This window comes from Rattus norvegicus, chromosome 10 (assembly GCF_036323735.1).
Source record: "Rattus norvegicus strain BN/NHsdMcwi chromosome 10, GRCr8, whole genome shotgun sequence".
Classification (NCBI taxonomy): Eukaryota; Metazoa; Chordata; class Mammalia; order Rodentia; family Muridae; genus Rattus; species Rattus norvegicus.
In genome coordinates, this window is record NC_086028.1 from 62,179,944 (window position 1) to 62,200,034 (window position 20,091).

Below are 20,091 nucleotides of genomic sequence, written 5' to 3' on the forward strand. Positions count from 1 at the left end.
TTATGCTCTGTATACTTACTGCCCAAAGATAATTTTTAGGAGAAGGCATCTAATTTAAAACACAATATATCTTATCTGATTCCAGTTTCACAAAGTCCCTATACAAAATTATATTTTCAAGAAAGATACAAAGTGGGCTGGAGAGATGGCTCAGCGGTTAAGAGCACTGACTGCTCTTCCAGAGGTCCTGAGTTCGATTCCCAGCAACCACATGGTGGCTCACAACCATCTGTCATGGAATACAATGCCGTCTTCTGGTGTGTCTGAAGACAGCTACAGTGTACTCACATACATAAAGTAAATAAATAAATCTTTAAAAAAAAAAAAAAGAAAGAAAGATACAAAGTTGGAAAGATTTAGGAAAAAAAGCCCACTGGATATAGTGATCTTCTTTCAGAGAAAAACAATACAGAGCTATCCTCTGTTACTCCGAGGTTTCTGCCTGGGCCACCGGAAAACAAATCAACACAGACAAGGGGGTTTCTATTTTTAAAAAATCTGCTTGGGGTGGGGATGGGTTTGGGGGATCAAACAAGCCATGCTCATATTAGCCACACACCCTAACACTGAGCTACAGCCCCGGCCTCACTCCTACTTCTAAGTGAACCACTAGCGTGGTCCACTTTATAGCTACAAAAGATCACAAGCGCTCCCTCTGAGGAGAAAACTAAAGTAAAGGCATGTGTTCTCTCTGCACATCCTTCCCTTATGTAACTGTTCAAAGCATTACTACAAATAGAGATTGAATACTTTCTCTTTGCACTCTGACTAGAATTTTCCTGGCCCTGGATACTTGTAGTTGCAATAAACTGACCTTTTCAGAGTCTAAACATGTCTCTCTATATGTTTGAAAGAAAACTAAAATTATCATATGTGTAATCTGAAAGGCTACCTTAGGCATGACGAGTACCATCTCTGAGGCGGACAAACAATGAATGTTGCTTATAACAGAAGGAAGAACTTAGCCGGTAGTGATAAAGACAATTTATGATAAAGGAGGTTAGTTTAAAATGAATGCATTCTCATTAGTGCCTGTGCAGACACGAGAGAACGACCTTCAGGGTCTTGCATTGGCACAAGTGCTGGGACTGGTCAAGTGTCCCCCAGAGCTGCAATTCAGCAACACTGTGATCAGAAGTCACTTCCTCTAAATCCCTGTTTCTAGCTCATCCATAAAATGTGAATATTCGACCCACCTCTCAGAATTGTCACAATTACTAAAAACAACACAGCAGACACCGAACGCAACTACACACGAGCTTCTCAAAAAATGTTCATTTCCTGGGAGCTCTCTAGCATCCTGATCAGAGTTTCATTCTGCTACTAATTGCCACTCCTTGAGCAACAGAACAACAAGGGAACAACAAAGGTTGTCACACTCTAGCTTTCTAATTCCACCTAGCTAATGTATTAACCACTTACTTTCTGGTTGTATTTCTAAAACAACTCAAGGATTTTTTTTTCCCCTCCATTTACTTTGGGAAACTTATAAAAAGGCTCTTCCAGGTCAGGTACTTCACTTAGCAACAAGCATTTTTAAAGCATTAACTATGAGCTGAATACTATTGCAGGCATTAAGACTACATACAAGCAACAACAGAAAAGCCCTTAGTAAGCTATGATAGTGATTAAATGTGATTCTCTGTATTCTAATTACATAGTTTTAAGACACAATGTCATCCTTCTGGGGACAGTTTCAAAACAAAGCAATACCTGTCACAGTAGCTGCAGGACTACCCTTTCCTATCTTTGTCAAAGCAGCTGCGCGTATTATCATTTCCAATCTTATTTAAAAGATGTTTTAAGATTTCCATTCAAATCCTCAAGGGTTTGACTTCAGTATCACGTGATTTAAAGAAGTTGCTAAATATACCATATTAAAAATAAGAATGTTTATCAATTTAAAAATTAACCTCTAAGTAACTTCATTACATTCTCCCTATAGCCCTATAAACAACCTCTTTAAAAATGGAGAATTTAGGGGTTGGGGATTTAGTTCAATGGTAGAGCGCTTGCCTAGCAAGTGCAAAGCCCTGAGTTCAGTCCCCAGCTGGGGGGATGGAGGGATTTAGTATTTGACTAACAATAAAGACCCAAAAAACTTGGGTTGGGGATTTAGCTCAGTGGTAGAGCGCTTGCCTGGTAAGCGCAAGGCCCTGGGTTCGGTCCCCAGCTCCGGGGAAAAAAAAAAAAAAAAAAAAAGAAAGAAAAAAGACCCAAAAAACTAGACATCGATATACAATATTCCTCAAAAATAATCTATATCCACACCGACATGATGATGACATTCTTTATAAGTGTACCAAAGGTTGGGATGTAGCTCAGTGGTAGAATACTTTCCAGGCTCCAAGGGTCAACCCTCATAAACCAGAGAAATAAGAGTTTTACATATTCAGGGGCTGGGGATTTAGCTCAGTGGTAGAGCGCTTACCTAGGAAGCGCAAGGCCCTGGGTTCGGTCCCCAGCTGGGGGGGGGGGGACCAAAAAAAAAAGAGTTTTACATATTCAAAAACAACAACAAAATTTTCTTCCTTTTCTCCCTCACCTTTCAGCTTAGGGCCCCACATAGATGAGGAAGGCACTCCACTACTGAACTATAAATGCCAGCATTAAAAAAAATTAATATACGCTGGGAGGTGGTGGTGGACACCTTTAACTCCAGCTCTTGAGAGGCAGGTGGATCTCTGAGCACAAGGTTTGCTAGCCAGGGTCATGCAGAGAAACCCTGCCTAGAAGAAAGAAAAGAAAAGAAAAGAAAAGAAAAGAAAAGAAAAGAAAAGAAAAGAAAAGAAAAGAAAAGAAAAGAAAGAGAGAAAGAGAGAGAGAAAGAGGGGAAGGGAGGAGAGGGAGGGAGGGGAGGAAGGAAGGATAGAGCTGGATGAAAAGAACACCAGGAAAGTCAGTGAAACAACTTACTCCACAAAACACATTAAAAAGTGTAGTTTTCTCACATAGACTAATGTCTGTGTTTTTCTTTTTAATATTCCCTCCATCCACCAATCTCTAATTGTGTTTGCATTTTAAATTTTATTTACATATCAACATCCTCTGTTATTAATTAATTATTAAAGAATATGTATTTTTGAGTTAATTTTTTAAGACTGAAACTATGCACAAATTTTCCTTTTTTTTACTAAAATTACATCTGAAAAAACCCACAAAAATTTGGGATTGATAAGTAATCAAAGTAATCTGCTACAGTACAGGTAGAGTCTGAAATGGAGCCCTGAGCTTTTAAAAACCTCACAAGCCAACAAGACCCTGACACGGGGGAGTCACAGTCACGAAATGATACTAATTTGAAAGAGTTAAGCAGAGAGTGAATTCGTGCCTTGAGACTGTCAGTATCGCCTCGAGAAAATTCTTCTCTTGACCACAACATAACAACCAAAGACAAAACTCCCTGAAACAGTTGTAATGGGACATTTTAAACACGCAAGCAATGAAAACAGTGCAGCTGACACACTCCCTAGCTGGCAGTGACAAGTACCTTTAATTCCAGCAGAGGCAGGAGCATCTCTGTGAGTTTGAAGCCAACCTGGTCTACATGGTGAATTTCAGGCCAGCTAAGACTCCACAGTGAGACCCTGTCTCAAAACAACAACAGAAAATAAAATGCAAAGTTCTGCTTGCCACAGTACCTGACAGTTCAAGTGTCATATCGAAATCAAATTTATGCAGATGTCCAGAAGTCTGACGTGATCAAGGAGAGGAAATCGTCCTTTAACACTTAAACAGATTAAGCATCTGCAAGGATGCTTTCTTTACCTTTGACTCATCTGCCAATCAAAAAACCTTCAACTCAAGATACAGCCCTCGAAAGCCTTACAAAGACACATATCGGGAATATTCGCGCAAAGCTGGTGCTGGAGAAAGGAAAGAGGTGCAGGTTTACTTCGGGCACGATTCCATCTGAGGAAGTAGCATCTTCCTTCACTCCTCCTTCCTCTTACTACTCATCTCTGAGGAGTCAGACCATAGCCTGCCTCTCCGAGAGATAGGGAGCCTTAAATTGTGGCTCATGGGGAACAGTTTGTCAAGTTTTAACTAAGTAAACCTCTCATATATATTTATAACATGCTCTTGTTACATACTAGTTTCTGAAGGGCCTCATACTTCTACGTTTTACCCTTTAAAACCCCACGCGGTGCTTAAATGTTACCGATGTACATGATTGGCTGTGCTACCCCAATAAGAAGGTGCACAACTGGCATCAGAAACGAAGCAGTTCTGACCTGTGGGAGTTTCCCCCTATTCCATACTAAGCAGAATCAGAAGTAAAGGCAGGAGAGTCGGTTTCTGTCCAATATCTGAGGAAGTGATTGGGGGTGTCTTTTGCTATTTCTGAGCTCCATTCTGTCTCCCTAGCAGTGGAGCCCTGAGTAACCAGCCTTAGATTCCCTGAGTCTGCCCCTCAACTTCCCCGTATGCAAAACAAGAGTCTGAGTGGTGTCTGGAGGATATGAGTGGTGTCTAGGTCGCCCGATTGTGGTCAACATCCAGTGACATAATGCAGTCACAGAAAGTGCTTGCCGTAGTGCTTCTAGTGACGACACTGACAGCTTAGCTACATAATGAAGGTGCTAACTTGAGAATCCTTAAACTCTTACACATTTCTCATATCCGATGGTCCTTCAAAATTAGGGATAAAATGGCAGGGAAAAAAAAGTCTCCCCTCAGGCTATGCGCGGCACAAATGACAGCCACATGTAAGCTTCTTTACAATTAGCAAGACTAGGAGGTACTGCAGTCGGGCCTCCATTCCAGTTACAGGGTGTCACTCTTCACCTCAACTGCCCCCGACCCCTTAGGCTGGCAAGCATTGTTTGGGAGCCTACTGGCTGTCAGAATAAGCCTCCTGGTCTCGAAGGCTCACGTGGAGAGCAGAGTCAGGTAACACTCACTTGTTCCTGCGGATCCAGTCGATGAGGGCGCGCACCTCTGGCACCTCATCCAGGGAAGGTGGCTCCCCCGTGCTGAACTGGTCAGGGAAGCTGCGGTTGAGGTCGCGGCCTCGGCTGTTGTCTCGGCCGCTGGTCCCAGGCGGACCGCTGTCGCCGAGGCCGCAGTCACCCTCGCGAGCGCGTTCGAAGCCATCCGGATTCAGGCTGGGCAGCAAATATACGTCGGTGGTGTTGAGCAGGCGGACCAGGCGCGGGTCCCCGCGGCGGTAGCCCGACGCCAGCTCACGGGCCAGGTAGACCAACACCTGGCGCGACACCGTCTCGTCGCCGTGCATGTTACCCACCAGCTTCACCTGCGGTCGGCCGGGCAGCAGCGGCCCCGCGGCGTCCAGCCCCACGGCGGCGGGGGTGGGCGGCGGCCCCAGGCCAGCCGTGAGGCGCAGCACCCACAGCGGTCGGCCCTCCACCGAATTGCCGATGCTGAAGAGACGGGCCAGGCCAGGCGGCCCCGCGGCCGCTGCCGCCTCCAGTGCCTCGCCCAGCGCCGCTTCGTGGTAGTAGTGGTCAAACTGGCCCTCGGCCGCCTCGGAGCCGCCGACGGTCGTCGTGGTCGCCTCAGCCTTCTTGATGTGCGCCGCCTGGGCCGAGCTCCTCAATAGCAGCAGTAGCAGCAGCAGCGGTGGCGGCGGTAGCAGCCGCAGGCTTTCCAGCCGCCAGGGCGGCCGCTCATCCCAGCCGCTCGCCATCTTCCAGCAACGCCGCTAACACCGCTCCGCTCCAGCGGCTCCGCACTCCGGGCGGCGGCGGCCCGCCGGATCCCCTCTGCGCCTAGCAACCCCATCCCGCCCTCCAGCCTCATCCAATCGTAGCCCTGAATGGTTGGGCGTCACGCTAAGGGGCGGGGCTTTCCTTAAAGCGGACGATTTTCCCTCTGGGCGTGTCTTCTCCACTCCAGTCCCTAGGGACTTTAGTCACTTTCCTTTCCTTCACTAAGGTCTTCCCGCCTCCCCATTTCCTCTTCTACTTCTCTCGTTTTTTCCACTCAGTCTCTTCTTTATGGCTTCTCTGAAATTCCCTGAGAGCTTTTACTAGCCCCCTTCTTTGTTGCAGCAATTCTTAGCTATGCTTTAATGCTTTAGAGTCAATAATCAAAAGAATCAAAAGGTTCCAAAGATTCAAGGACTCCTGAGAAAATCAGGAAGTTAGAAAGAATCTTGACCTCCTTGAAGAATCAAAGACCTCCTTAGTTCCATCTCTTTTGCACACCCCCCCGCCATGGGTTCTGCTGGGCTTGAGCCCATCTCTGCTTGCATGCACTTGAAGAGAATGAGACACCTCATAAAGCAATCAATTCTTATTTTTGATTTGTCACGTGACTAGATGTCTCCTTTATAAAGTGGAAACTGCCATAGTAGGCTCCCCCGTGTTAATGTGGTCTGTTTCATTGGACATGCAAGAATGTTGGGCTGTAACTATCTTCTATGTGTGCTGGTCTCAGCTCTCATTGGGGAGATATCGTTTTTAGTAATCTTACCCTCCTCTCACACTTCTTTTGAGTAGGATCGTCTAGATTACCTCTGTACAGCCATAACTATAGTTTTGGAATGCTGTCTTTAAGAGATAGATTTGGCATGTCTAGAAATACCTGCTTGGCAAGTGTAATTCCCCCAAGGTATTTGGATAAGTTCAGAAAACCTAACCTTCCAAGTAGGGTTTAATCACTTTAGCTTGAAGAAATTTGAAGTTTGGCAATCCTTTTTTTTTATAAATTTATTTTTTAAGATTTTTATTTTATTGTATATGAGTACACTGTAGCTGCCTTCAGACACACCAGAAGAGGGCATCAGATCTCATTACAGATGGTTGTGAGCCACCATGTGGTTGCTGGGATTTGAACTCAGGACCTCAGGAAGAGCAGTCGGTGCTCTTAACCACTGAGCCATCTCTCCAGCCCGGCAATCCTTTTATCAAGCGTGAAGTTCTAACCCATCTAACAACGTAACTGTGATAACCATTATTATTTCCTCCTTTCAGTGCTGGGTAGTTTGAGGTCTCTTTTCTGAACTCTAATTAAATCTTTATAGGGCCAGTGGAATTCACTGATTACTGAGTATTTATTGGGTAACTGGTGTATGTCAAAGCTGGATGCTGGGAAGCAATGCATTGCTTGCATAGTTAGAGGTCCAATTCAGGAATGAACGATGTGATACATCTGTGGGAGCATTCCTGAGGAAATCTTCATTCAATCTGAGGAGGAGGAAACCAAGAAGACAGAAGAAACCAAGAGAGAAGGGAAGAATTCTGGGTAGAAGTAGGAACATGAACAGGAGGTTGCAAAGTTTATGAGCATAGACTAGGTATTCTAGAATTGTCTGTAGGTCCAGGTTACTGGTGAAGGGGTGTATCAATAGAGAGCCAAGGATGGGATGAAACTAATTTAGAAAATTCCCCCTCTGACAGTAACTTGAAGAATGGAATAGGCTACTTTAAACATGAGGCCAAGAGACCTACAAGAAACCCATAATCCAAGAAGGCACTGAGTCCTAGAACAAGGGTGGAGCTGGTGAAAGTGGAAAAAAAAAAAAAACGGATAACTTGAGGAGTGAAATGGGACAGTTCCTGCTGACCCAGAGAGAGGATGGCAGGCTGACTCCAAATTGAACATTGTCATGGTAACAAGCAGTGCTGTGTGAAACTATTCCTACAAAGACATGAACAAATGTCTTTTCACCCCAGATAAGGAACCAACGACAGACCAAAGCAAGGATACTACTAAAATCCAACTTGGTGAATCAGTGAATTTTATTGAGGTTATTTACAGGAATATGAGTCAGGGGTTACTTACAGTTGCAGAAATTACTCAAAGACAACAGTTGGATCGCCAAAAGCCCACCCCAGTGATGGTTCATAAACTAGAAAACTGGAGGGCACTGTACAACATGTTGATGGTGCCTCTTCCAGTCAATTCAGTTGGCTTAAGCATCCTCTAGACAGCTGGTGTCTGCATCCTACCAAAGCCTCTTCTAGGTAGCTCAGCAGGTCTGAGGGTGTGTCTTAGCAGTCTTTACAGCTTATATGCTTAGAGAGGGAGTAGTCTAGTAAATCTGGTCAGTTTCAGGGACTTCCTGAAATGGCTGAGATGTTTGCTTCTGGAGCTAATGAAGCTTCCCAGCAAGATACAAAGTTTCTCCTCCACCTTTAACATTCTGCATCTTAGTAAGCATTCCTCCAAGATAGAAGTTTTTAATCTTGGAGGAAATTGCTACACAACAACACACTGCCATTCTGGCTTTGAGATTACTTCTTGGTGTCCCATTAGTCCAGGCTGTATCACGCACAAGGGCTGTAACTCATCTGAAATAAAGCCCCAGCTCCATGCAGAGAGACCCCCTTCTCCTCTGGGAGTGCTTAAACATTACACCGTGCATTTTTGCAATCACCCAAATTGAAAGAGCCCAGGGGACACATTAACTTCTAATCAAATATTCCTCCTCTATCATTTTCTCTCTCCTTTGGATGACCTTAGAAGGACCGCTTCACCTAAGAAGGGTGACTGAAACACAAAGAAACAAACGTCAGTGGAATAATAGTATGTTACTTGAGACAGTGCCCTCCCTGGCATCCTTAGGCCTCCCACAGTGCAGACCTGGGCTCTGAAAGAACTGGAGCCTTCTTCCCTCCAAGTACAACTTGGCCCTGTCACGAAACCCAAAGCTACAGAGCAGGTCACTGCTTAGTGAAAGGGCACAGAGGGGAGGAGGGCTGGCTTTGTAGTTACCCACAGCTGAATACTACCCTCTGTTCCAGAAGCCTGAGAGCGTGTGACAGGTGTCCCTTTCCCACTCTGCCTCCCACAAAAGCATCGGCTCACAAATAACAAACTTGGAGAAAGCTTTTTTAAAAAAGTAACTAAGTGGTAAAAGTCTGGATTTAAAAAAAAAAATAGGGTAGAAGCTAGTGAATAGCCATCCTGTTCCATAACTACTTTCTTCAAAAGATTTGTACATAATTAAAACAGCATGATCATGCATTTGTAAATGCCTGATTGTCTGGCATAACACCTACACACTTATAAACTTAATATGACTGTCACTTATGCAGCATACATGCTATTGAAATTGCTACTTTGTGAGTTCAAGAGAATTGGAAGATGAATGGAGAAGATCTCTTTTCTCTCAGAGGCAAAAATCTACTGAGGGACCAGGAAACATAGACATAACAAATTACAAGGACATGTCACCCTCGTCCTCCGGGTAAGGCTATAGCAGGCTCTTTTGCAACACTTTGGACTTACAGTCGGAAGAGGTAGGTTCTACCATTTCCATTTCAAAACTGAAGACATTGAGGCACAATGTCACCCCAGGCAAGCTCTGGAAACTGGGCTGTGAAAATCTGGGCGTTTGATCTCTGTTACAAACATTGTTTCTATGTCATGAACTTAAAGACAAACACCTGCCTTTGAAATACAAAAGAAAAAGCATTTATGTTGAGTCAGAGAAACCCTTCCTCAGGCTAGCTCATTTGCTTTGATGTCGGTACTGACCGAGTTCCCATAGATCATTTTCTAAATGCTTCACCTTAAGCAGTAGTTCTCAACCAGTGGGTTGCAACCCCCATGGGGGTCGAATGACCCTTTCACAGGGGTCACCTAAGACCAGCAGAAAACACAGGTATTTACACTAAGATTCATAACAGTAGCAAAAGTACAGTTAAGTTGCAACAAAAATAATTTTTGGGGGGGGGAGGTCACCACAACGTGAGGAACTGCATTAAAGGGACACAGCATTAGGAAGGTTGAGAACTTGTGTCCTTGAGCAAGTTCTTTTATTTTTATGAAAATCAAACGAGATGATTTACATGTTTAATACATAACAAAGCATTGCTGTGTCTGTGTGCGAGTGTGCATGTATGCTCTGGGAGTTGAAACCACAGCATTGTGCTTACTAGGCAGATGCTGCATCATTAAACTATACCCAAACCTTGGCTTTGTTCTTAATAGTATTCTTTTAAAAAGTTCCCAAACAGGGGAGAAAAAGATGGAGCAAATCACTCTAGGGAGAGGAGTGCAGAAAGTATGCATAGAGCAATGGCTAGAATCAAAAACTCATTGAGACAAGCAGGAAGAGGCAAAGCCATAAAGGCAGTATAGCCAAATAAGGAGTGACTTAAAATGCCATGCCGGGGCTGGAGAGATGGCTCAGTGGTTAAGAGCACTGACTGCTCTTCTAGAGGTCCTGAGTTCAATTCCCACCAACCAATGGTGGCTCACAACCATCTATAATGGGATCTGATGCCCTCTTCTGGTGTGTCTGAAGATAGCTACAGTGTACTCATATAAATAAAGTAAATAAATCTTTAAAAAAAATACATAAAAAATGCCGTGTGGAAGGCGGGGGTTGTATTATTCCACACCAAATAGAAAAGTTACAGAGCCGTGTGTGAGGATGCTTTAGACAATGCTTTAGCAAGAACGCACCAAGTGCCTGAAGTAGGCTTAAGAAGGTCCCTTTAGAAAAGAACCGATTTGCTAAGTTCAAAAAGGCAAAAGGAGTTGGGGCTGGAGAGATGGTTGTTCCTCCGGAGGACCAGGTTCAATTCATGGACAAGGTGGTTCACAACTGTCTGTGACTCCAGTTCCAGGGGGGATCAGACTCCCTCTTCTGGCCTCCAATGGTGTTGTATGTTGCATGCATATGGTGTACATAAATAAATACATCGGACAAAACACCCATGCACATAAGAGTGGCCTGGAGGGATGGCTTAGCAATTGAGAGCACTTGCTGTTCTTGTAGAAGACCCAAGTTTGTGCCCAGTACCTACAAGGTGATTCTCAAACACCTGTAACTTCAGTTGCAGAGATTCAATGCCCTCGACTGACACATGTGGTCCTTATTCATACATGCAGGCAAAACGCTCATACACATAAAATAAATAAATCTTTTTTTTTTCAGGGATGAAAACAAGTCCTTATTGCCCCCACTACTTGAGAGGGATGAATCAGGAGGAGTGGGTGGAGCCAATGTCAGGCCGCGGCCGTGCTTCACAGGCTTGGAGGTGATGGAGAACTTACCTAGGTAGTGGCCGATCATCTCCAGTTTGATCTCCACTTGGTTGAAGGTCTCGCCGTTGTACACACCCACCATGCTGCCGACCATCTCAGGCAGATGATCATGCCCCTCAGGTGGGTCTTCACCACCTCGGGATTCTCCATGGGTGGCGCCTCCTTCTTGGCCTTCCTCAAGCACTTGAGCAGCGAGTGCTGCTTCCGCCACAGGCCACGATTCCGGCGCCATCTCTGCCGGGCGCTGTATACCTGCATCAGCTGCTCATAGGACATGTCCCGCAGTTGGTCGAGGTCCATGCCACCGTAGGTGAACTTGCGGAAGGTTCGCTTCTTCTTCTGCTCCACTTTGGCCATCTTGGCGGCTGCTCGGAAAAGCAATAAATCTTAAGAAGGAAAGTATTTGAGGAATATTTAGGTGGAATAGCCTGGATACGAACAAAGGAAGGAAGAAAACATGGAGATGGCAAACCAGTGAGGATGACAACGAAGGTGGCTTTGCCAGTACCAGAAAGAAAGACTTTAAAATAAAAGAAAGCTGCATGGGAGGAGCTTGGAGGTTGGGAAAGGAATTGAGGATTGGGCTTGAGACTTTTCAGATTTGAGGTGCCTGTGTGAAATCCAGAGTGGGCGTGCTTGTTCATTTATTTGCTTTTTCTTTTGAGACAGAGCCTCCTATAACCTAGGTTGGTCTCCAATTCACTATGTGCTGAGTGGGGTCTTGAACTCCTATTCTTCTTGCCTCTAACTTCTTTTTTTTTCGGAGCTGGGGACCGAACCCAGGGCCTTGAGCTTCCTAGGTAAGCGCTCTACCACTGAGCTAAATCCCCAGCCCTTGCCTCTAACTTCTGAGTCTGAGTTCTAGATGTGTGTGTGTGTGTGTGTGTGTGTGTGTGTGTGTGTGTGTGTGTGTGTGGTGTGTTAGGAAGAAGTGGGAACAATTTCTGAAGCAGTGTCCTCAAAGCCTGTCTTCAAGTGAGTTGAGCAGGCTGGATGTGGCTAAGGTACTGAAGAGAAGCATTGAGGCCCATCTCAATGCCAGCAGCTTTCTTCACAGATCAAAGTTGCAACGCTAAGAATTCCCAGTCTAACGTGGGCACACTATATTCATTTACTCAACAAATATTTATTATGTATGTATTATCTATACAAGACATAATTGACAGCAATAAACAAAGTAGAGAAAAGCATGTGGACTGGGTTGTAGTTGATTGACAGTGTGCTTACTTAGCATGCATACATGAGGCCCTGAATCACCATCACCACAAAAGGAATCCTTCCTTTAAGAGAAATTATGTAACATGCAAGGCATGAATATGAACAGATGGAAAGTGAATATTCAAAATAAATGGGTTTTCGACAGTGTCTTAGTTATTCTCCCCGCTGTGACATATTTGACAGAAGCATCTGGAGGGAAAAAATGGATTATTTGAACTGATAGTATAAGGGGGATTCAGTCCGTCATGGTTAGGACAGCATGCGACAAGTGTGAGTGAAGTGGTCACGTTGTGTTGCAGTCACAAAGCAGAGATGAATGCCAGTGCTCAGCTCACTCCCCTCCACCCTCGCTTTTCTTTAATTCAGTGCAGGGTCCCTGCCTATGGGTGATGGATGGCTTGGAACAGGTCATGGTGGAAGCAGAAGTGTTGAGAAGTAGTTGTATTCTAAATATATCCTGGAGGTAGAATGATAAAATGTGTGGAGGGGTTAGTGTAACACAACTAGAAGAATTAATGATAACTCCAGGATGTAAGCTAATCAGCTAATGATAAAGAGAGAAATTCTATTTACTGGGGAAGGAAAATTGAGGCAGGGCAGGTTTGTGGGGAAGCAGCTGAAGCTGCATTTGTAGGCATGCCTATTAGACGTGTAAGGAGTGAAATAGGCAAGTGGATGTATAAATATGAGATCCTAGCTGAACCTCTCAGCTTGAATCCAAGGGAGTCTGGAGACATTTAACCTGTAAGACAGAAGACAGGAGTGAGAAAGAAGGAAGAGAGCTGGAAACGTTGATGTGAACCCTGGACTCTGTCCTCTTGGGACCCTTTGATGTGTGCAAGTGGGATGATGTGTACAGGTGGGATGATGTGCCCAGGTGGGATGATGTGACCAGGTGGGATGATGTGCCCAGGTGGGATGATGTGACCAAGTGGGATGATGTGTACAGGTGGGATGATGTGCCCAGGTGGGATGATGTGCCCAGGTGGGATGATGTGACCAGGTGGGATGATGTGACCAAGTGGGATGATGTGTACAGGTGGGATGATGTGCCCAGGTGGGATGATGTGTGCAGGTGGGATGATGTGCCCAGGTGGGATGATGTGTGCAGGTGGGATGATGTGCCCAGGTGGGATGATGTGACCAAGTGGGATGATGTGCCCAGGTGGGATGATGTGTGCAGATGAGAAACAGAAGAATGAAAAAAGAAAATCTTCCAAGTGGCCAGTAAGTGGGGGAAAGGTCATGAGAGCAGGAGTTCTTGGAAGTCACGTGGGGACTGTGTTTCATTATCAGGTATGGTTGTAGATGCTATAATCCCAGCACATGGGAAGTAAGGGAAGAGGACAGAGAGATTATATAACTCTGGGATATATAAGAGTTCAAGGTTAGCATGCCAGTCTTAGAAAAGAAAGTGAGAGGAAAAGGAGGGAGGAAGGGAGGGAGGGAGGAGGGACAGATGGAAGGAGGGAGGAAGGAAGGAAAGAAGTGAGGGAAGGAGGGAGGGATGTAGGTTGATGTCTTTATGCAGGAAGGCAGGTACAGGATACAACAAGACCTGTCATTGGACGAGAAGGAAGGATTGGCAGGAGAAAAGTTTTAGAAGGAATAGAGGGAGAAGCAGTCTCCTGTTGGGAGAACATGGTGGCAGATGTTGAGATTCTTCTCTGAGCATAGATACAGGTTGCTATGAATATTTCTTTTCTTTTTTTTTTTTTTTTTTTTTTGGTTCTTTTTTTCGGAGTTGGGGACCGAACCCAGGGCCTTGCGCTTCCTAGGCAAGCGCTCTACCACTGAGCTAAATCCCCAACCCGCTATGAATATTTCTAAGGGATGGGTGTGTACAGGATTTTGTGTTGTCTAGATGGGCAAATTATATCTTATCAATTGGACCAGAGGTTATTGTGTGTTCTTTCGTGTGGTGACCTAATTGAGTTCAAGAGAAGGTTTGGTGGCAGGAGCACCAAGGACATGTATGCCTGGTGTGGTTACAACCCGCCAAGGGAACTGTGAGTCAAAGCAAAGCAGCGTGGCAAGGTGCCATGCTGGAATGGCTCTCGGACCACCCAGGTTAGAGAGCACCATGGGGCCGTTGTGGAGCCGCTGAGATAAATTAGCAATGGTTCCTATGGCCCCATGGCGGGGTACCAGTCCCGCCACTTTATTTTTTTATGGCAACAGAGGGAAGGAATGAGAGAACAATGTATCTGAAGGTGAAAGAAGGGATTGTATTAAATGTTACTCAGAGGGCAAGTGCGACTAGGACTAAACTATTGAACTTAGCAGTACAGAAGTTACTAGTGAGTTTTCTTTTGTCTTTGTTTTGTTTTGCAAGGCAGGGTCTCATGTAGCCCAGGCTGGCCTCAAACTCAGTAAATAGTCCAGAGTAACAACAAACTTCTGATCCTTCTGTCTGAGAGCAAATTTGGGATAAGGAAGAAAAAACATCCTGTCACTCATAGTCTGTGTAATAATATTCCCTTATATTTATTTATGTGTGCCTGTGTGTACATTATCCCAAGCAATGCTCATAACAACACCACACGCTGGCAGGGAACCCTGAAAGGGTCCTCATTTTAAGTTGCCACTAGCGGGCTCGGGTAAGAATACAGCAAGACACACAGCAGAGTTGCAGCCATCGGCCCCACCTGTGGACCCCTCTCCGACACTCCGGTCATAACATGGAGTTCATTGCACTTTGCTCCGCACGAAGTGTACGCACATTTTACCCATACATGATCCACATTGGGAAAAAGTGAAGGGCAGTCACAGGCAAGCCTGGAAGAGAGGCACTCATCAGTGAGAACTACAGAAAGAATCCATGAATAGTTTTAAGGTTCACTGATCATTAACGAAGAAGTGAGATGCAATATGCAGGTGAACTTGTGTGTGGCTAGTGTCTGTGGGGGAAGAAGCCTGAAGGCTTAACTCAGGACTGCAGACACCCATTGGCTTAGAGAACTAGAGGAGCAGACCGAACAGATAAGGAGACCAGGTGGCCCAGCCAGAATTTTCATACACTCCCTGCTGTGTTACCAGGAGGAAAATGGAGTACTTTTATTTCTGAAAGGAAAGGGTTAATGAAGGGACAACTCAAGACGGACTTTGGCCCATCAGTTCTTCTGAAGCTGTTGTCATTTACCCACCTTGATCTGACAAGAGCTGCTTTTGCCTGCAGCCCACTCTTGGCCAGGTTACAGTTCACCTCCATGTCTCTGGAGGGGGGCAATGCTTTCTTGTGGAATCAGATTGCAGCTAGAATGTGTTTATCTCTGCTTAGCTTCTTCTTCCTTTATTTTGCTCCCTTTAAGCCTCCATAGGTTTCTCCTCAAGACACTCCCCCAGTGAATCACGCCTACAGACATTCCGATCTAAGATCTAAGATAGGCTCTTAAGGAACCTACATTTAGATAGGCGGGTGTGGGGCTGAGGATCTGGCTCTGAGGTTTACCACAGCTGGCTGTTCTTGCAGAGGACCTGACGTTGGTTCTTATCACCCACGTGGCTGCTCACAATTGCCTGTAACTCCATCCAACACCCTCTTCTGAACATTCACGCATTTACAAAGTTAAAAACTGGAATGTATTTTGCTCTGTTTGATTGATATTCCATTGATGTTATTGTTTGCTTTTTTTTGTTTGACAGAATTATTTTTTTTGTTTATTTTGTTTTTGTTTTTTGTTTGTTCTTGAGAAAGGATTTATCTGTGTAACATCTGGGGCTATCCTAGGACTTGCTTTGTAGACTAGGCTGGGTCTCAAACTCACAGAGGCAGTGCCCGCCTCTGCCTCCGAGGTACCGGGATTAAAAGTGCATGCCCCCATGCCTGGCTTGTTTGACAGCTTCTTAATTCCTGTGTGTCTTCCTCTTTGTAAGCTAAAGGGAAATGAAATATGTTTATTGGCATTTCAGGTTTGGTTGTGGTTATGTAGACCTATTCTATTTCCTCATTTGTTTTGCTTTGGAATGAGGTCTCCCACTGTAGCCCAGATTGGCCATGAACCCACTATGTAGCCCATGTGTAGGACTATTCTGTTTAAAAGGTGCCTTTTCTCTTCAATGTTGGAGATCAAAGCCAAGGCTAGACAAATGCTCTGCCAGTAAGCTAAACTCCTATCCCTATTTTAAATGTCAGTCAGAACTAGTTTCCGGGTCACTGCTACTGAATCATGAAACCAGGATAGTGATTTTAATCTATATTTCTGAAAGGCTATAAGCCAATAGCAGAGGGACACTTCTGCCCCCGTGAGACAGGCAGGGAAGGAAGCAGGTACCAGATACTTTCACTTGTACATATTAGAAAACCTGACTCAGTCATGCTTAAATAATTAAATGGGATTTATTGGCCCATATAACTGAGAAGTCCAAAGGAGAAATATGGTTTCAGGCTTTGCTTTATCCAAGTGCCTAGTTTATTTTTGCCCCTTGGCCTTGCCTTCTGCAATGTTTATCTAAGTCTCACTCCTCATGTGATTCCAAGAAGGGTGCTGGGAGCTCCCAGAGCCACTGGTGTTTTCTGATTCACACTTGGCAAGAAAAACATATTATGCCCTTGGGGTAGTCAAATATCTGATTTCACGAAGGTTGGAGAAGGCTCCATGAACCAATTACTGTGGCCAGGGAGAAGATGTAGGCTTAGGACTTAAGGTCTTTGCTGGGGTCAGGGATGGTGTCTGATTCCCATAAGCCATTTCCACATTAGAAATCAATGGTTGGCAAGGAAAGAGTTGGTAACAGAATTTGAGGAAACCACCCATAAACACCAACCTTCAGAGCGTCTTACTCATGGATTGTCTACCAGGGTGCATTGCAAGGATTGGAGGTCATGCGACTGAATACATGACAGAAGCAGAGCCATGCGGGGAAGTAAGCAACAGCACCAACAAAGTGCGAACAGCCAGGGCCCGCCCAGCAATTTAGTTTACAATGTATTTTATACTGTTTATCTTGCAGTTTGAAAGGAAATGTGTCCTGTTCTTGATAGTTCAGCGTCTGAGCCCCTCCCACACTGGGGCAACATTCCCCCTTCGGAGTCTGAGGCAGAACCTTCTGCTACTCCTCATACTGAAAAGGCCAGGTTTGCTCTGCCTACTCAGGGCCGAATAGCCTATGCTTTACCAAGCAGATGAACCTAGAGTTTACAGGTTTAATACTGGGAACTGGTGACACAGAGAAGCAAGGACCGTGGCTAATTCTAGCTGGGGCGGAATGGAGAGGGCAGACACACTGTTTCTGAGGCAACGCAGAAAACAGGACATTTGGCTTCCAGAGCCAGAGGTGATGGCAGGACAAGCCGCAGCAGATGGCACCTGGTGACGATAGTGACTTAAGTTCCGCCACTCGGTGCTTCTTATCTGTGTAGAATCCGTTGATTGGCCCGCATTCTGGCAAATCTATGAATGAGTAAGTGTCTTTTTACTCCTTTTTGTGTTTATTTTTAGCTGAATGTACTCATGTGCTGTCACCGTGTAGGTCATAAATAGTATCCCATGTGCTAAGGCTCGGTCACCAGGCTGAAGCTCTGCTGGGAGCTGACAGAAGCTTTAGAAGGAGGGACTTAGTGGAAGAAAGTTAGGCCACCGGGGCCTTGCCCTTGAAGGGGGATATGGAGACACTGGCCTCTTCCTCTCATTTCCTAGCAGTCAGGAGCTGAACAGAAGACCTTTGCCGCATGCTCCCATCATTCCGTACTGCACCATCGCTGGCCCAGAGCAAGAGGCCAGTCGACTAGAGACTGAAACCGTGAGCCAAAGTAAAGCGAACATTCCTCCTCCTTTTAGGCTGGTTTACCCTCAGTTGTTCGTCACAGCAATGGAAAGTTAATTAGCAGATGCCATAAAGTTTTCTTTCTCCTGGGATTTTTTTCTTTCTCCGTGAAGCCTTCTCTTCAGGGACAATTTGGACCTCTAGATATGTATGGTTTGGGGGTATTTTCCAGGCCAAGTAAATAGTGAACGATTCTTCACAGGTGTTCTCGGGCCACTTACAGAGAAATGAATTTTACTTTTTATTTTTCTTTTGGGCAGTGCCAAATCTGTGCATACCAGGCAATTGCCCTATCATCACCACGCCTCAGCTAGCCTTTATCTGTAATGAGTGTGTGTTCAGCCAGAACTTCTTTCTTCCGGCTTCAACTTATTGAAACACAACCCCTGGAGGGCTGAATTATTCTCATTTTTCAGGCGAGAGTCCAGGTTCTAAAAGCATCATGTCTGTCACCTCCTCTGGAAACTTCAACACCGCTTTCTTCTTCTTCTTCTTCTTCTTCTTCTTCTTCTTCTTCTTCTTCTTCTTCTTCTTCTTCTTCTTCCTTCTCCTTCTCCTTCTCCTTCTCCTTCTCCTTCTCCTTCTCCTTCTCCTTCTCCTTCTCCTTCTCCTTCTCCTTCTCCTTCTCCTTCTCCTTCTCCTTCTCCTTCTCCTTCTCCTTCTCCTTCTCCTTCTCCTTCTCCTTCTCCTTCTCCTCCTCCTCCTCCTCCTCCTCCTCCTCCTCCTCCTCCTCCTCCTCCTCCTCCTCCTCCTCCTCCTCCTCCTCCTTCTTCTTCTTCTTCTTCTTCTTCTTCTTCTTCTGCATCTGTATTACTCAAGTTACTAGGACAGGATCCTTCGCTTCCAAAAGTCACTCTGTCCTCCCCCAATTAGAAAAAAGGCCCCAGCATTCTAATCCTTCTCCCTTCATTTAAAGAAAGTGCAAATGAAAGGCAGGCTCGGGCTCAGTAGCGTACATCTTTTATCCTAGCACTGCAGCGGGCAGATCTCTCTGAGTTCAAGGTCAGTCTGGTGTACAAAGTGAGTTCCAGGACAGCCAGGGCTGTCTTGAAAAACAAAACAAACAAAAAGCAAGTGAGTTGGACAGATAGCTCAGCGGTTAGACTTTTGCTACTCTTGAGGTTCAATTCCCAGCACCTGGATGGCAGCTCACACCTGCCTCTAATTCCTGCTCCAAGGGATTTGACATCCTCTCTCGGCCTCTAAGGGCAACAAGACAGCACATGACGAACACACATACACGGGCGTGGAACATGCACGTACATTAAATAAAATAAATAAATCTTAAAAAAGTCTTTAAAAAGCAAATACTCCAGGAGGCTTGAGAACGTGACAGCTGATGTTTAGGGATAGGGCGGAGTTGGGTGGTTGTTCCTTGTTCCACGGGGAAATGTAACCAACAGCTTCTTATTCCCCATAGGGAACCACCCACAGACAGGGATAAAGATGCCCCCTGAGTCTATCGGGGTAAAACAGCAAGTTTATCGGGTTTGCTTACAAAGCATGGGTGAGGAGTTCCTGACAGTATCTGGGGTGACCTTAAAATAGCAACACTGCCAAAGTCTTGCCCTGCATGGTTAATGACTTCCCCAAAGCAGCATAGAGGGAGTCCCTCTTACAGGCGATCTTCCATACTTAAAATACACGAGCACCTTTGAGACCTTGAGACCACAGTGGCTGTGGCAGAATTACTTACACCTAAGCAGGAGAGGCAGCAGGGAGTTGAGAATCTCAGGTGAGGGTCTCAGGAGCTTCCTGCCTTCCTCCCAAGCCAGGCTGGCTTTTGAGGGGCGCTTGCAAGTATGCTGCTTCTGATGAAGAAATACTGCCTGTTCTGCTGTGAGGACAGCATTCCTCACAGTTCTTTGACCCAAGAGAGGATTTAATGATCTGCTTAGGAGCCATAGCCCTGGAAGCAGACTTCAGGGAGGGAGCACAAAACAAGATGGATACTAAAGGGAAGGAGCATGGTTGCTGTGGGCTACTCAAGAAAAGCAGAACTAGGTTGATGTTTCTTTTTTTTTTTTTTTTTCAAAAATCCCCATAGGGATTATTATTTTATTTTATTTTTTTATTAACTTGAGTATTTCTTATATACATTTCAAGTGTTATTCCCTTTCCCGGTTTCCGGGCAAAATCCCC

At 45.2% G+C, this 20,091-nt stretch overlaps 1 protein-coding gene and 1 pseudogene across 1 annotated transcript in view; both read right to left on the reverse strand.

The window, feature by feature from the left end:
• Positions 1-5,695, reverse strand: part of Cpd (carboxypeptidase D) — a 63,958-nt gene extending 58,263 nt beyond the window's left edge. Inside the window, 1 exon segment of the mRNA NM_012836.2 lies at positions 4,905-5,695. Within this exon segment, the coding sequence (NP_036968.1) occupies positions 4,905-5,650 (746 nt within the window). The 5' untranslated portion in view covers positions 5,651-5,695.
• Positions 5,696-10,883: 5,188 nt separating this feature from the next.
• Positions 10,884-11,322, reverse strand: Rps15-ps10 (ribosomal protein S15, pseudogene 10; annotated as a pseudogene).
• Positions 11,323-20,091: the final 8,769 nt, after the last annotated feature.